This window comes from Peromyscus leucopus, chromosome 7, assembly GCF_004664715.2.
Source record: "Peromyscus leucopus breed LL Stock chromosome 7, UCI_PerLeu_2.1, whole genome shotgun sequence".
NCBI classification, from domain to species: Eukaryota; Metazoa; Chordata; class Mammalia; order Rodentia; family Cricetidae; genus Peromyscus; species Peromyscus leucopus.
The window spans coordinates 99,691,541-99,709,530 of record NC_051069.1 but is presented as its reverse complement, the minus strand read 5'-3'; the positions used below and the strand labels follow the sequence as shown (position 1 = coordinate 99,709,530).

Here is a 17,990-nt window from a genome sequence, read left to right as displayed (position 1 = left end):
TGTAGATACATGAAAAATGCAAAAGAAAAAAAAAGTGTTCAAGTGTATATTATTTCCCAATTGGCTTGTTTGAGTGAAAAGCTATTTTAAGGACTGATGAATTATTAATCAAATATTACTTACTCTAAGTAGGTATTTCTGAGATAGATAAAGTAGACTTGCCTTTTCTTGATGGCACTGGAAAGTGTTAAGTATTGTTAAAACACAAAGTTTATCATTAAGAGTTAATAAGTCCTTTTTGGGTTTTGTTGTTGAGACAGGATGGCACTATGTAAACCAGGCTGGCCTTGAACTCAAAGATTTGCCTGCCTCTGCCTGCAGAGTCCTGGAATTAAAAGTGTGCACCACCACATCCAGCATTAATAAGTTCTTTAATGTCTTATAAACAAGCAAGGAAGTTGGGAGGTAGGGCACTTTGATGCCCTAACTGACAGCTGTTGGATTCTCCCTTGCTGCCCTGGCCATCTTGAGCAAAAGGACTGTTAGTCAAACAGCCAGTGGACTTACCCTTGTGCCAGCACCAGTCATTTGGAATTCCATGAATGCCTTGAGAAAACTATGAAATGGTGGCAGCTGACTAACCCAGCTCCTGAAGGCACAGCCTCAGTCAGGACTTTTTCAGTTTCTAGGAAACTTTGCTATCACTAGGCTCAATGAACTCTAGATGGCCCTGCAACAATTTCCACCTACACCAGAGGAAGAGTAATTCCCCTAGTGACTGAGCAGAAGGGTAGCTGGGAATGGTATTAAAGAGACAACCACGGTTTACATTCAAGGTGTGCTGTGATTGGTACAAGAACCCCTGCTCTGCTGTATAAGCAGGCCGTTTGGCTCAGGTAGCTGAGAGACCTCCTCCTGATCTGCCTCCCTCCCTCAGTGTCACAATATTAGACACAATACAAGGCTTCTAGAAGTGAATGATTTTTTTCTCCTCTACTTTGAGTCCACTGAACTGGTAACATGAAGAAAGAAGCAGTCAGTCAGCTGAGTGCCATGAAGACAGCGGCAGGAGAGAGGCCATGACGGTAGAGGTGGCAGCAGCTGAGCAGTTGACACGCAGCTGGCTGATGAAGAAGCACTGAGTTCAGCAGAGCAGCCAGGACAGGGAAGTGGGATGGAGAAAACAGAAGGAGAAGAGAACTAAGGCTGCAGAAGGAGAAAGTCCATTAAGGAGCCAAAGAGACACTGTAGGCCCAGGTGGCTGGAAGGCCTCCAAATAGCTGAATAGTTTCAGAGACCCCAGGCTTGAGAGTTAAACCACTGGCCACTGTCAAGAGCTGAAGAGTCCTGGTACTTAAACCCACCTGGAAGGTGCAACACCAAATGTAGCCAAGGGTAAAGAAATCCTGATTTTCAGCCTTGTTCCCTGAACAATGCTAACACCCACAAACATGCTAATGTGGAAGCGGGAAAGTGGGCCTACCACTACTGCTGGACTGCGGAGAGGGATAATCGGTCTTCCTTGAGGATAAGTCCCTACAAACAACATTGAACAGATTGAGTAGAGCGTGTGTATGTGTGTGCGTGTGTGCGCGTGCGTGTGTGTGAGTGTGTGTGTGTGTGTGTGTGTGTGTGTGTGTGTGTGTGTGTAAAACAATAATAATTAAAGAACAGGAAGCCATGAATTTGAGAAGGAGGGGGTAGATGGGAGGCTTTGGGGGAAATATAATGAGGAGTAAAGAGATGTACCTGTATTTTAATTTTTTTTTATTTCAAATAAAAAAAAAGAAAAGAAATTCTGACTTCCCAGACCTACACAAGGGCTGCAGCATTTGTAGAGTTAAAGGTTCTACTCCCTGGTGCCTGCACAACTTCTGTGCCAGTCAACAATGCCACCTGCTGTTGCTCCTGCCTGCCTGCTGTCACTTCCTACTACTGTAAAATTCTGAGAGATACAAAAGCTGTTCAAGACCAGCATATGAAGAATTGCTCCTTGTCATCAACAATCTCTACCAGGTTAGAGCAGACGCACCCTGGCCAGATGACTGGTGTCACTACAAAGGAATGCTAGTTAGCAAAGGTTTCCAGAGCACTTTAAATGTTGCCCTGAAATGTCTGCATCACAAAAACTCCCTGGAATACATGGTCACTTAGGATTCATTTCTGTCAAACCACATTTTCAGTGATCCATTTACAGACAAGTGGAGGCAAAAATCCTAAGTTCTCTTACTCATGAACATATTTACTAGCAAACTGCAAACCACTAGCTCTTACTTCTGATACAGACACAGCCCAAGGCCAATGCTCCAGCCCCTCCCCAGCAGATGAGCCATGGCCTGAGGTACCTGAGTGAGATCTGTAATTCTGGTACAGCTGGTGAATCCTCTTGGGCTTTCGGACAGCACACTGCTTATCTACCGTGTTTCTGCTGGCATAGTGGAACAGAGAGAGCAGATCACTGAAGCGGAAGGCCACACCCTTCATGATGCTTTGGGCAGTGTCTCCAGTGAGGAACATGGCATTGGGGTCATTGATGCATTTCATCAGCAATGCCAGCTCTGCTTGAGTGAAATCCTGAATCTCATCACCATAGAGCTCGTGGATGGACCAGGGAAGTACCCTGAGCTTTGATAGCCTCCAGGACAGGTTGTACAGGACATCTTCTTCATCAAAGTATCCTTTCTGGGACCTGATCTGCTGATACAGGCAGAAGAGGTTGTAGATCTCACTCCTGTCTTCTTTGAAATTCGGGGATCGTTTCCTTCCTAACTTCTTGTAGGCTTCCTCAGTCAGTCTCCCATGAGGACAACTAAGAGCCTCAAAAGAGCCCTTCAGAAATGATTTTATTTCTTTCCAAATCAGTGCCGGGTTGTAGGAACTTCTCCCTTTGATCATTTTGGGCCATATCTCATTGGTGAACACCTCAAATGTCACATATACTCGGGGATCACTATCACCTGCATGTGTTTCTGTAGCTTTCTCCTCCTCACTATAGTTCCCATCAGCCTCAACCTCTTCATCATCCTCTTCCCAGCTGGGGATGCTAAACTCTTCCTGTGTGGACCATCCTACAATGGTTCTTTTTAAGCTTCCATCTTCATTTCTCAGAAAAAATGGTTTGGGCAGAGAAGCATCAAGCAGGAGGAGCAACTGTTTGGAAGTGACAAACAGCGGGAAGTTCTCATCCCTCAGGTCCTGGAGTTTGTGGACACTGGGGTCCAGGGGTTTGTAGTGACTGGTGGCCTTGGTAGACTTGGTGAGCTCAATAAAGTTCCTTTGCACCTCCTGACACAGAACGTGGTTCTTGGTCACGAAGATCTGATGCAGATGTTCCAGCTGGTGTGGGTGTTCTGGCACACACCCTTCTGCTATTTGGCTGTCCCCTGCTGGCTCTACTGGGGCTCCCCCAGCACAGCCTTCACTCTCCTGCTCCTCATCTATGTTATCCACTGTCTCCACTTTGATGGAACCCTCCTCTTCCTCCTCATCTTCTTCTTCCCGACCTGAACCTTCTTTTCCAGGCTCTACTTCCAATCTTCTCTTTGGCACGATCTGTTTGGATAGCAATGGGCTTCCTGCCTGCTCAGCTTTCTCCCAGTAAACGTGGAATTTCTTCCAAAGCCTGTACAAGCAACAGGTTGTTTTCCCGGTGCCACTCCGCCCAATGAGGATGATGGGCTCTAGAGGCCTAGGGTTGAGGTCAATCACAGCGTACTCAAGCTCACCCACTCTGAAAGGATACTCCACCGTTGCTGTCATGTCATTGAGGATGTTTAAGGCCATGTTGGTGCTGAAGCTGTGGAACTTCATGATGTTGTACTCTGTCTCCACAGCACTGGCTGGGGGAAAGTACTCAGGATCTACCTGCTCTATGCTCTTCTCAGCCTCTGTGTCTTCCACATAGCATCGGGGTATTCGCTTTTGGATTTTCATGTTAGCTGATACCTGCCCTTTGTTGATACCCTTCAGCTTCTTCCGAAGGACACAGGACAAACCCCGGGTGTAAGCACTGCAGATGGCCATGATGGAATCTGACAGTTTGCAGTGATCTAAGACAATGTCCCAGATGCGGATGATCTCTGTATAGACCCGCCCTGATTTTTCCGGAGAGCAGGTGTTCCGATCTGTACCCATAATTTTCTCAGAGTTCTCACTGCACCGAGCAGAGAAGTCAATGGCAAGCTCCCACAACATCCTGGCGCCTTTGTCCAGCTTTGCTTCAAAGAGTTGGATGTTTCCTTTTGAGTGTTTCAGCCTCTTCTGCAGGCCCTGGGTCCATTCACCATTCCCCAACTGCTGGATGGCAAGGATTATTTTCTTCTTTATAACTTTGGTCATAACCTTACTGGACAGCTTCTTTAGCATTTCTGAAGTGCACTCTATCTCCCAGGTCATGTTATCAAAGTCCTGCAAACAGGCCTCAATCTCCTGCATGGTCCAATTTTCCTGATTATCACTGGCCACTCCCAATCTGTTACCTACAGGAACAAGCTGTGAGGCCCCTGGGCCTGCCTGAGCATGCCCATCCCCAGCCTCAGAGACGACAGAGTTGTTTCTACTACAGCCAGAGCTCCCTCCACTCTGGGCTCCCTGGAGTTTGTCTTTCTTTCCTTCTGTGCCAGCTGCTACCTTGAAAGAGCCTCGCTGGGGATAGTCCTCTGGTAGAGACATATCCAACTCAACCTGCTGGATCAGAACTGTGATGTCCTGTACAAGGCGGTCTCTCAGGGAACGTGTCCTGATGGCTTCAGGCTCATGCCTAGTTACCTGAACATCAGGGAGAATCTCTGTGACTCCAGAGGAAAGGGTTTTGTCAGTGGCACCACATGGCAGAGACCTGAAGGAAGTTTGGGACTTGAGCTGAGACATATGGCCAGGGGCAGAAGACCTGGAGAGCCTCCCCAGGTGGGTAGCAGGGTCTTGTCGGTTCTTCCGGCGGCTCTCTGTCACAGCTTTGTTCCAGGCCAAAAGCAGAGCATCGTTTTTCTTAATACGGTGCCTTACGCCTTTGCCCTCTTTGTTCTTCAGGTTGAAATTGATGTCAAACTTCACCAGCAGATCTATCAGCTTCTTCGTGCGCTTCAACATGCCCTTCTGGAAAAGGAGGTGCATCAATGTGTTTCCATTGCTATCTTGAACGTTAGGATTAAGGTAATAAAATTCAGAAGGGTTGGACAAAAATAAGTCCAACAGGTGGCTGAGGAAGTTAAAGCCAATGTCAGCTGAAAGACACAAACAGAATCCTGTGAGTGCAAAGCCATTCTTCTCAGGGGACAGCAGACTGTGGGCATGAAAGCAGTGCCAGTTTGAGGCATCATATAACACTGACCTTCTCGAAAGAGGTAATACTCATTAAATGACCCAATGTTCTCAACTAAGGTAATTTACCCATGGGAAATCTGGCAATGTGGAGGCAGTTTGGTTATCACAATCAGGAAAGTATACTGGCAACCAGTAAGCAGAGGCCATGCACAAGACAGCCCCTGTCAACAAATAACTGCCAGCCCGGCTATCAGTGGTACCTCCTAAAATTACCTGATGATATTACAGCAAGATCCTATAAGTCAGGATTCTTTCAAAATTATGAAAATATATGGAAAGTATTTGTAAGCTATATCCAGCCAACTTTAGAATTTAAGCCCCACTCCCACTATAATCTGATCATTCACCATGATATACAATGACCATTTCTTCAGACCTGGTCAGGAAACAGGCCTTTTTCAGGTGGCTTTTTCTCAGATAAGGGAGCAAAGCATCATTTCTAATATCCAGCTTCTGTCTCCAGAAACAGACTGCTTAAGAAAGAGGCTCACCATTGATGTCCAGGAAGATGTGGAGCGCTGCATGCAAAGGAGTGTCACCTTCCATGAGAGAAACACTACGGGGGTCTGCACCCTTGGTCAAGAGAATAAAAGCCAAGTCGAAGTCCTCGTGTCTCAGGCACATGAGGAGTGGCCTGTCCTGGCTCTCTTGGAGACCCTCAGGCAGTGCTGGGAGGGGAGGAGAATGAGAGAAAGAGGCAGAAAAGAGAGCATCATGACCCTGGAAGGAGGCAGAACCTGGCTCACTGAGAGGGGGAAGTTGCTGATCTGACTTCCAAGACGCTCCCCCCCCACCACACACACCCTTTCTGAGCAGTAAGGCTTCCTGGGCACTCAGAGAAAACTCTGCTCCTTCAAGGGTGCTGTTCTCTGGCCATACCCCTCCCATCTCTCGTGTCCCTCCTCTAGTCTTACCACAGTTCCTACCATAGAGTGAGGACAGGGCACTGGAACAATGGAAACCTTAATGCTTTCTAATGGCGTCTGCCTGACGGTCAGGAGTCAGGACCTGAGTATACTTCCTAACGCTTTGCTTCTCCCCTCCCTGACACGCCTCCACTCCACTCACCCCCTCACCTTCTTCTGAGCTCAGTCCACACTCCCTTTGCACTGCAGCCTCCATAACCTCCACCCGGAGGCAGCCCATCCCTGTAAATCTGCAGCCCTGCTGTACTAGCACCTGATGCTGGAGAGGCTCTGTGAGTGGTGGCTGAATCAAAGAATAAAACAGAAATTCTGTCACAGCAGTACTTTCTGAGATAGCAGCACACACAAGGAAGAGGCTTGAAGAAATAACTTGTAAACAGCATTCCATCTCCCTGTGAGTGGAGCCAATACCTAGAGGCTCTGTGCTGTGTGCAGCACTCACTGTGAAAGACGAGGATCAATGTGTTACTACTCTTTATGAAGGGTTACAACTCAGAGGGCAAAACCACACAGCCAAGGTACTCTTCAAGAGCCTGCACATATAAGTTCATTTAATGTGCAAAGCAACTCTAAGAAATACAGACTGTTGTTATTCCCAGTTTATAAACAGATAAGGCATGACAGCCTGTTCAAGTAGGGCAAGAATAGTGATGTAGGGAATTTGGGGAGAAAGAGGCTGGTATTTCTGAATTATTTTTTTAAATTAAATCCAATCTAGCACAATGTCCTGCACATTCTCGACACACAGCCAACCACTGCTCTTATTGGAGCATCCAATGTTTCCGCCCACGAACTACTTGGCTATTTCTCTATAAACAAGCACCATAAAATCCCAGTCTACTGATTAGAAAAGAATGCCACAAGAGTGGACAAAGGGCCACATGATATCCAAGGCAGAAAATGTTTAACCAAAAGCCAGGTGGAATTGACCACTGTGACTAAGCCAAAGCCAAGGGCTCTCCATGTACATGGTGCTTCCCACATAAGAGAAAAATAGGAAAGGACTAACGGGCGTTCAGAAGAACGCAGCATTCATTCCTCAAGGCCACTCACTTAGGGGTTAAATGTTCTTTAACCCCTCACTGTTTCCAACAAGGAAATACTGGGAGAAAAGGATGCAAATGTGCTTGTTTCTCCACAGGAAGGAATAGATAGGCTATAGTTGAGATGCTCTCCAGACAATTAACAGGGCCTCTGGCCCATTATGCCCAGGCACACTCACCTCCACTGTCAATCAGGCGGCTCAGAAGCTGGGTCTTCCTCTGGTCCCAGGAGCTGAGATGGGGAATGACAGTACAGATGTCCAGGTCTGAGAGGTCACAGTCTTTCATGAGGCAGTTTCTGAGATGTGACTGCCCATTGACTTTGCGGGTGAGCAGCAGAAGTACTTCAGGCCACTTTTGTCTCTCCAGTAAGAACTTGATGAAGGTGTTGGCACAATCTCGGTTAACGTCACAAACCAGGCCAGCAGGAATTTCTTTCAAAAATAAGAATAAATTATATACCAAAATTGTTCATATGATTTCTCTTCCTCACCCAACTAAAACCCAACATACACACATAATTAAAATGGTTTATAAATCAACTTTTAAGCACTGTGACCAAGACTGAAAACGCCCAGTGGAAAAGATAGAACCTAGCCCAGAGTCCAGAGTTAAGATGTTTGAAGACAGAATGTTTGGTTCAGGGCAAATACTTGAGTTAGGAAAGGTCTGCCTTCACTTTTTCATAACATTGGGAGGATACTCTACTCAGAAACATTGAATTACAGGGAAATATGAAAGAAGAGCTGAAAAATCCAAAAGGTGTTAGAGATGAGCCAGAGGACGTATTAGTCTTTAGTTTCTTACTGGGTCGTGGTACGTAAGTATTGGGCCCTACAAGGCCCCGGCGTGAGGCCCGGTCTAACTTCCTGAGCCTAGCTCGAGTTTGGCGACCTGTCCTGGGACATGGCTTCCACATACAAGTGACTTAGCACTACCTGACCTAGAACTGGCCTCTACCTAGTAACTGCTGAGACGGCATCATCTCACTGGCCCGCTTTCCTCACTCCATCTCAGCAGTTACTATGTAAGTTCACTCCTGATACAATAAAGCCAGTTCCTGCTTCCACAAGACTCCTGGCTCAGTGTGTTCCTCTCTGGTGGAATGGGGAGGTCTGGGTCGTTCAGACACTCATCATCCTGCTGAGCCCCAGGGAGAGACCAGCTGGGCGGGTCCTGCCTCTGCCCTACCTGTCAGTCAGACTGACACATAAGTATTTCTATCTGATCTCTGATATTTAGAGATAAACCAAGGACTACCCCTTTCATGATGTTGGTGAGACTTAAGATTAGCAAAAATTTTAAATAGGTCCCTCAGTAAGGAGACTGCTGAATTTACTGTGTAAATGTACTGTATAGATGGTCCTAGGAAGTTGGCTCGGTAGGGAAAGGCATTTGCTGCCAGACTTTATGATGTGAGTTTGATCTCCAGAACCCACATGGGAGAAGGAAGGACTCCCACAAGTTGTCCTCTGACCTCCACATGCAAACCCCAACCAATGAAGAAATATAATTTTAAAATTACAAAAAAGAAGGAATCAGATTCATTTTCATTCATTCCTTCTTTTCCTTTTCCTATCTTTCCCTTCCTTCCTCCCTCAACCCCCCTTCTTTTGTGGGTTTGGGGGTGGAAGCCAGAGCATTGTATATATAGGTGGGCACCACCACTGAGCTATATTCCTGACTATGTTTTTTTTAAAAATTGAGGAGAAGAGGGAGAGGAAACTGTGCCTGGGATGTTTTACATATATATATATATATATATATATATATATATATATATATATATATATATTGAGATAGGGTCTCACTGAGTTATACAGGCTAACTTTGAATATATTATGTAGTCCAGACAGGCCTTGAACTCAAATTCCCCTGCCTCAGACTCCTAAGAAGCTGGTATTGATTACAGGTATGTGCCACTGCTCTTGGCTAAATTTGAATTTCAAGTGAACAAACAATTTTTTTATTAGAGCTCATGTAATACTGGGGATATATTTACACTGAAATTCAAATTTACTGGGCTTTCTGTACTTGATCTGACAATCCTATCACTAAAAAAGTAGAATAAGGATAAACCACTCCAAAAAAAAGGTTCCCATGATTCCTCTTTCTCCAATTAGAGCACATGGGAGAAATCAAAGATTAACCAAATAAAAGAAACTTGATTTGCTCTTGCTGGCTTTTGCTTCCCATCTTTTTCTAGATCTTTGAAATGAATATTCATTCTAATACAAGAGAAATTAAATATAGGCTAGTCTGTCATCTTACTTTAACAAGGATCAGAACAAAGTTTAAATGCAAACTTTTAAACAGATTTCTGCAGTTCTGACCTTCAGAAGCTGCTCATGTCCTCTGGTAGCAGCATACTCCCTGCCAAGAGTGAAGGAGTTAGGTCTCAGCTAACCAAGACTATCGCCTGTCACAGGTTCAGCTGCTGTGATCAAAAGTGGGGGTATTCAAGTGTTGTGAGAGAGAGATGAGTCCACAAATCCAAATATGCTGGACAAGTCAGAGATTAGAGACCTGGAATAATCCCACTGAAAGTTGAAGATGAAAGCTGGCCAAAGGACAGACTGAGCTGAAGATGAAAGACATGGGTCCAGGTGACAATGAAGCCAATTGTGGGATTTCTAACATATAAGTCAAAAAATATTTTAAAAAACAATTTAAGCCAATTTGGGGGGGGTGGTTAAGCACAGGAACATACACTCCTCAGCAAAGCCAGGAGGCCTGAGGCCACATACCATACAACACAGAGCCTTTGGGAAGATTTTTGCCAGATTTCAGTAATTGAATTTTTACTTTCACAACCTTGAGTAAGTTTACATGAGGACAGTTCAGATGTCATGAAATTCCAAGCTCAAAGGCTCCCTAAATGCAATTTGCCCAAAATGTCTGCATCTAATCCCAAAGGAGGTGGTCCCATCCTAGAGTCTGATGTGTGCCTTTTATCCTTGACCCATTATTATATAAAACTAGGCTGACCTTTTATATAATCCAATTTACCTAACCTCACTCTAACAGCTACTGGGCATGAGCATTTTAGTAAAGGATGATGAACTGTTTACTATACATTGTGCAGTTGGCTCTTAGCTGAGAAAAAAAAAAGAGGCAGGATAACAGCACCAGAGACAACTGATCAGCCCAAGTCACACATCTGGCAAATGGTGGAGCCAAGATTCCAGGGCTCAGCTGCAGTGGTAACCACTGTGATATGCTACATACCCTGAAGAGAATTTGGGGTTTCTCCAGGCATCCTTTCTTGAATTCTCTGTAAAACTGACACATCCCCTTACAAAGCCAATCTTTCTAGTACTAGGGATTGAACTCAAGGTCCTGTACTTGTTAGGGAAGCATCCTACCACTGAGCTACATCTCTAGCCCCCTCCACGCCCCAACTTTTTTTTGAGATTTTTTTTTTTTTTTTTTTTTTTTTTTTTTTTTTTTGTCTCACTGTGTATCCCTGGCTGGTCTGTAACTCACCATGTAGACTAGGCTGGCTTCAAACTCACAGAGATCTGCCTGCCTTTGCCTCCTGAATGCTAGGGATAAGGCATGTGCCACCCCCAGCCCTCAATTTTTAAAATGCTAAACTTTAGCTATTTAAGAGCTAAAATCTTCCATAATTATCTAAGGTGGATCATCTAAAGTTCTTTTAGGATAGTTTCCTGATTTTCTCAGAAAGAAAATAAATAAAACAGCATTCAATTCTACAATAGTCTATACATTCACCTCAGCCAGTATCTACAGAAGAGAGAAATGATTATGGCATTGTGGTTTGAAAGAAAATGGCTCCCAAAGGGAGCGGCCCTAATGAGAGGTGTGGCTCTGTTAGAGTAGGTATGGCCTTGTTGGAGGAAGTGTGTCACTGTGGAGCTCTGAGGGCTCATACATGCTTAAGCCAGGCCCACTGTCTCAGACCACTTCCCCATTGCCTGCAAATCCAAGATGTAGGACACTCAGCTACTTCACCACATCTGTCTGCCACCATGTCACACCATGACGATAATGGACTAAACCTCTGAAATATAAGTCACCCCAATTATATGTTTTTTTCCTTTATAAGAGCTGCTGTGGTCATCGTGTCTCTTCACGGCAATAGAAACTCTAACCAAGACAGGCATATAAAAAAATATTACAGCACCAGCTTTTATTGCCAGCACTACAAAAACCTGAAGGAACATTAGCAAAACAGCCTCCATATGCCCCAAGTCAAAGTAAAGGCACTCTAACGTCAGGGGCACAGAGAAATGGTAAAAGAGATCTGAGGAGGTCCAGGAAGAGTCACAACATTATTTGATGTGCCTTCCAAAGTCAAACACCAGAAATATAGCTACACCAATGTTGTGGTAAATACCCATAGGCTTATAATCCAAGAGCCTGAGCTGTGAAGCCGCAGGAGGAGCCACCACCTCACAAACTACAGGGAGGACACGGCAACCACTTGTCACTGAGACAGAAACCATGCATAGTGTTACAGAGACTGACTTTGACTCCTGGACTTTGCCTCTTCCCTGCATCCTAAAATACATAGGACTACACTGAAACCACAGGAAAGGAGGGAAGAATGGCCTTTGTAAGAGGAGACTTCATTCCTACCTGGCTGATGGGAGCTTGTACTGGTCCCCCTGTACCACACATTTAAAAGTCTTCCTGAAAGATCATTCTTCCCCCAAGAAAATTAGTTTAGCATAAAAGTCACATGAAAATGAACAGGAACAAAGAGATAACGCTGTATAATAAACACATGACTGCATGACACAAACTAGTTAAGAAGACAGCTGCAGACTGGAAAACCTCCAGCATTGGGGTTCATAAAATGTTATAAACAACACAAAATGCTTAGAAGCAGCATTCTATATGTGACAAATGGTGTCTCTGGATGAAGGCTTCAGGTGATTTTTTATTATCTAAGTTTTCTGTTCCTTTTTTCAAATGTCCACAAGCTTAATAAGAGACAAAAGAAACATCAGAAAACAAAGTTGCTTGTGTCCCATAATCACAGATTTTTTTTTAAAAAAAAAGATGACTATTAACTGAAACATAGCAAGATGGAATAAAAATATGCCAAAGTATAATTAACAATAGATTGTCATTGTTACACAAAACTCCAATTTTATAAAATATTTGAAGTCAAAATTAAAGGAAGCTTCTGAAGTTGCAACAGAGCTCAGAAGTCATCAAAAATAGAAATAAATCATTTCAAAAAGAGACTTCTGTTTTACCCAAATACTATCACTCAAGGTGTAAAAGATAAAACTAGTTAAGTTTTATTACATACAATTCAATCATCAAGCTAACATATCAATTCCATTTTATAAAAGAAATATAAAAATACATAACTATGCTTAAAATAAAAGATTAAATTTTTAATTTAAATTAAATGATCAATTCACAGATATTTTAAGTTTTCCTGGTAGGTAAATCTGTAGAAAATTTAGTATTTTCTTTCCTACATTTCATGCATTTTCTTTAAAATACTGACTTACAAAAAGGAAGAAAATATAACTGACATCCTAGGTCAACGCCCCAGCCTGCACTAACTGAAAAGAAGAAACCTCCCTCCCAGTGTTGACAGAGCTTAGCAGAAAACATCCAGCTCTTCCAGAGCCTGGATCCAAGCTCACTAGGCAAAGCCTCAGGAGGCAGGGAAGAGAACACAGGCAGCAGCAGACAAAGGCTCCATCTTACTCCTGGTCCTAAGAAAAGGCCTAGCAACAGCAACCAAAGCAAGTGGACATGGTGCCATCTGGTGGTGACCACCAAGAGCTGTCAAAGACAATTTTATAATCTTGGCTGACCAAGATTAAAGCTATATTGCTCAAAATGGTGACTGGTGAGAAAAATACAGAATCTAGGGTCCCCTCTGAACCTTCCAAATCACAATCTGCATGCACACATTGAGAAATCTCTGGTCTTGAGAACAATATTTGGCAAATCATTTGTTTCTCATTTGATGCCAAAGGCTGCCCTATCCAACAAGATTAGTATCATTACCAGTAAACAGGGTATACGACCTTTGGAAAGAGTAAATGGAGAAAGTACCTTTAATCCTATTCCGTAAGCTTGTTCATTCATCCAGGTGGGAAACAAAAAATTTGTCCCAACAGTGCTGAGCTCAGGACCACATGTGTAAAAACCAAAACTCACCAGATCAGAGTGATCAAGATGAAGCTACAAGCAACCTAGGGGTGGGTCCTCCACAAATTAGGACTTATATTTGTCCTTGCAAATGATGAGAATGAGGAGGTAGGGCCTATACAACTAAAGTTAGATTCATCTTCTTGTCTGTGCCCTAACACTCTCTTCCTTTGGTTCTTCCATCTTCTCAACTTCTGCTTGAACAGAAAGAGGAAGGGCTTCGGGAGGAAAGGCTAAAATCTGAAAGTAGCAGATACAGTGACCCATAACTTACTTACATAAAATCTAACTAAATCAAAGTAATTTTCAGTTCTCAGATACATTAATAGCCATATGTGACTAGTAGCTGTTATGTCAGACTAAAGGGATGCAGAACACTTCCATCTCCTCAGATGGTCCATACATTGCACGGAGCTGATCTAGAAAAATATCCAACTGTCACCTTAGTTTTTAAAAGTGTACATCAGGAAAAATCTTAAAAACAAAATAACTGTATACAACTCCATGCAGCTATATACATTCAAAGGGACCATGTGATACATGATCCCACTCAGAATTACATTCAAGGATAGCCTTCTAGGCTCTATCTAGGAACACTTAGATAAATATAGAATTCAACTTACAGTCCCTTCCTGCCACTGACTTCCTTTTCTTGTTCCATTGTATCCTGTTGTTGTTGTTAACTTTTAATTCTGCATTCACAATTGTCTTTCACTATTCCTTCAGCATAGCAAGGAATATTTTCATGATCAGTGTTCTGAAACATCTCTGCATGATCAATATCTGCCAATGAGAACTGGGGCCAATGAAAGCTGAAGCCAGTGAGAGCTGGGGCCAGTGAGAGCTGGGGCCAGTGAGAGCTGGGGCTTTGGACTGGACTGTAACCACTGTCAACTGGACTACCTGGGAAGCGAATAAGCAACCTTGGAACACTGCACATTCATTCCTCTTGTGTGTGCTTTTCTGCCAGCAAGTACAACTTAACTCTGATGAGCATAATGGAGAACAGCATAGAATCCACTGAGCTTCTTCTCTTGGTTCCAAAACCAGACTACTTAGTTAATGTCAAAGAAGAGGAGGAGGAAGGCTGTCTCAAGGTTAGACTGTGGCTCGTACATGGAGCACTTGCTTAGCAAGGACAAGTCCCTGGCTTCCAACTCCAGCATCACAATAAGTTAATTAATTAAAGCCAGTGTCAGATGAGATGTCTTTAGGGTTAGAGAATATTAAAAGGCTCCATTAAAAAATATTCAAGCTATTCTAAGAATAAAGATGAGAATTAATAAAAACTTTGTAAATATGTCAGTCACTTCCTACCTATTAACTAATGTTCCTGTTTTTTGTTGTTGTTGTTATCTTAAACCTTCTAAATTCATAGGCAAAGTAACCTCTTTGGTTACTTTAGATTTCTAAAATTGTGAAGGCCATTCTGAAACTGGGATTATATAAACAAGTTATCAGAAAGTGCATCACAATGGCTGGCTTATTACGCTACTCTATGGGGGAAAATCTTCATTTCTTATAAAAGATGAATACATTTCAAAACAAAACCTGGTAGATCCCAGTCTGAAGTCTGAACATCCATGGGGCAGGGGAGTTGAGACTCCACAAACAAGCTTCCCTCCTCTCATCATCATGGCCTCATGGGAACAACAGAAGAGAGTTTAGGTTCATAAAAGTGAAGAGTGTGAAGATGCTAGAGGGTGTTAAATGAAACTCAGCTTCGGTCTCCCCAACATAAGACATAAGAGCTGGCTCAGGAGTTAAGAACACTTATTGTTCTTCAGGAGGACCCAGATTTGAGTCCCAGCACCAACAGGTCAGCTCACAGCCACCTGTAACTCCAATTCAAGGAGATTTGACACCCTCTTCTAGACTCTGGGGACACTACACATATATGGTGCATTTACAAAACACTCAGAGCCCTAAAACAAAAATAATAAATAAATCTTTTTTTAAAATATCCTGCTGGGTGGTGGTGGTGCACATTTTAATCCCAGCATTCAGGAGGCAGAGGCAGGTGGATTTCTGTGAGTTCAAGGCCAGCCTGGTCTACAGATCAAGTTCCAGGACAGCCAGGGCTACACACAGAAATCCTGTCTCAAAAACCAAAACAACATCTTACCAAACTCTGGCAATTCCAATAATCCCGAGATGACATGGGACTATCTTCCACCCCCAGCAACCCACTCCCAACAGTTGCCTTCATTTACCCATTCTAGGGAGTGAATCTTTCTGAGGAACTGAAATAGCTGCAGGATACAAACACTAGCCATTTCATATGCATTATATCAATCTCTCCTTTCATTTACAAATATAAATGACAGAAAAGTCAGGAGCTAAAGGAGAGCAACGGTGCCAAAGAGAAGCAGGAAAGGGGGTCAGCAAAGCCTCAGCAGTAACAGAATACTTGGGTGGGGAGGACATTCTTCAAATGTATGTAGCTACAGTGACATTCTTAATGCAATCTGAGAAGATGAGGCAAATGAAAACCGTCAGCACTGCAGTAAGAACAGGCTGGAGAGAGGGCTGAGCGGTCAAAAGCACTGGCTGCTCTGCTGGAGGACCCAGGTTTGATCCCCAGCACCACATGGCAGCTCACAATTGTCTGGGGATCCGGCACCCTCTTCTGGTCTTTGAGGGCAGCAGGCACACCATGGTGCAACGACATCCATGCATGCAAAACACTCATACACATAAAATAAAAGGTTTTACAAAAAAAAATAAAACAAGAAAGAGTTCTTAGAAATTAAAACCATGGTTTTCCAAATTTTAAAATGTAGCAGTAAACAATGGGAATGACACAAGGAAAAGCTGAAGACCAAATTAAGTATATATATATATATATATATATATATATATATATATATATGAAAAGTAGAGAGATACAAACCCAAGCTATTTCCCCAATGACTTAATAGTAGTAGAAAAAATTGGAGGGGAATAAAATGATAGGAGATATTTTCCCTTAGCTAAGAAAAAACAGATTAAAAGGAACCAGCAAGTTCCACAAAAGAATAAGTAAAGAGCTCCATCCTGATATATCCAAGGGAAATTTCAGAACTTAAGGCCAAGAATATTCTAGAAAAAGAAATGAAATGACTAACATCAGACTTCTGATCAGTGGCAATAGGGGTTAAAAGGAAATTAAATAATTTTTTCAAGTTGTCACACAATTTTATATAACATTGTATAAACCTAAAGATACTATAGATTCACAAATATACCAGAAAAGGCTGCCACTAAATGATGGCAGGTTACTGACGGTGAAACACAGCCTAATGACAAAAGTGCTAACAAGAGGGGACAGGGGAAAGGCAGATTGCTGTCAATAAATAGAACAACTATCTCCAAATTATCAAGCAATGTGATGAATATATGGAATTTCAAAAATTCCATAACTTTACCATCCACGCCTCCTCAATGAAAAACTTAACTTGAGTAGGTATTCTCAAAAATCAAGAAAGAAATCTATAGGTAACAGAAAGTATAAACGTCATAGATGGGTTCAGGAGGTATTAAACAGCACTGCTTAAAGAGGTCACACTGAAAGAGCAACGGTTTCAAGACAGTTGATGATTCATTCCTATGGGCCCAGCCATGCCACTTATGGCAGGAAGAGTAATATTTTACACAATCACACTACCATGAAAATGCCACCTACTGGCTTCCAATTTTAGAATCAACCCATAGATGAAGCAGGGAAACCTTGAGAGTTCAGGACAGGAGGTAAGGGGTACAAATCGCACTAGCACACTAGCCTGGCAGCAGAACTAGAACAACCATCCACTCGGTCTTACACAGTAGTCTCTCCAAACCAATGGTTAAGAAATAGAGATGCAAGTGTATTCTGAATTGTCGGCAGTGACCGTTTCTGAGAAGTAGGCTTAATTTTGGTTGTCTCCTATTCTATGTTTTTTCTCCCTTGTTCCATGTGAATACTTTGTGGAGGTGGGGGAGTGTCACCCATACTCTTGAAATGTAGACCTGGAAATGTTCCAAGGACATTGTAGATGCTCTCTAAGAGTTATCTCATTCTGTTTTTACAAACACATTTTCTGAACATTGGAGGGGAAAGGTCTCACTTCCAACTACATATGAAGAAGAAATAAATCAATTTGCATCTACTATAACAGAACCAGTTCCCCAACACCTCCCCACAAAAAGCAAATTCACTGGTGCTGTACCTGACAGGCCCTTAGAACTCGAAGCCAGCTTTTCCAGATGACTGTTGATTTTCTCAATAGCTCTGAAGTTCTTGTTCCTCTTCAGAACATCCACAGCAGACCGAGAGTGTCGATCTAGCAGAGTAGGGTCTGCTCCAAAGCTCAGTAGCATCTGCACATCTTCTGTTTGTCCTGGGGCAGGCCAAAATGAGAAGAGGGGAGACTCATGGTTCCTTCCGTAAGGAGATGTCCCCATGAGTGCTCAAGGGATTGGGGGATCCTCTTGTTTAAGGAGCCTAACTGACAGCCTTAGGCAGTCCACCCAACTGCCCCAAAGCAAAGATCCTGGTGGGGAGTGGGAAGGACAATAGCTTTTAAGAGGTTCAGAAGTGCACTCCTCTCTACCTTTCTCCCCTCTCCTTGGCAACAAGCAAAGAGAGGGGAAATCT

The 17,990-nt window shown here is 43.2% G+C and overlaps 1 protein-coding gene across 2 annotated transcripts in view; it reads right to left on the bottom strand.

The window, feature by feature from the left end:
• The window catches only part of Trank1 (tetratricopeptide repeat and ankyrin repeat containing 1), a 90,957-nt gene that overhangs the window by 29,731 nt on the left and 43,236 nt on the right, over positions 1 to 17,990 (bottom strand). For both annotated transcript variants that reach the window (XM_028860047.2, XM_028860048.2), the window contains exons 8-11: positions 17,563 to 17,733; positions 7,411 to 7,665; positions 5,754 to 5,930; positions 2,286 to 5,162 (exon numbers count right to left, since the gene is read on the bottom strand). In XM_028860047.2, the coding sequence (XP_028715880.1) occupies positions 2,286 to 5,162; positions 5,754 to 5,930; positions 7,411 to 7,665; positions 17,563 to 17,733 (3,480 nt within the window). The remainder of the gene's footprint in view (positions 1 to 2,285; positions 5,163 to 5,753; positions 5,931 to 7,410; positions 7,666 to 17,562; positions 17,734 to 17,990) is intronic.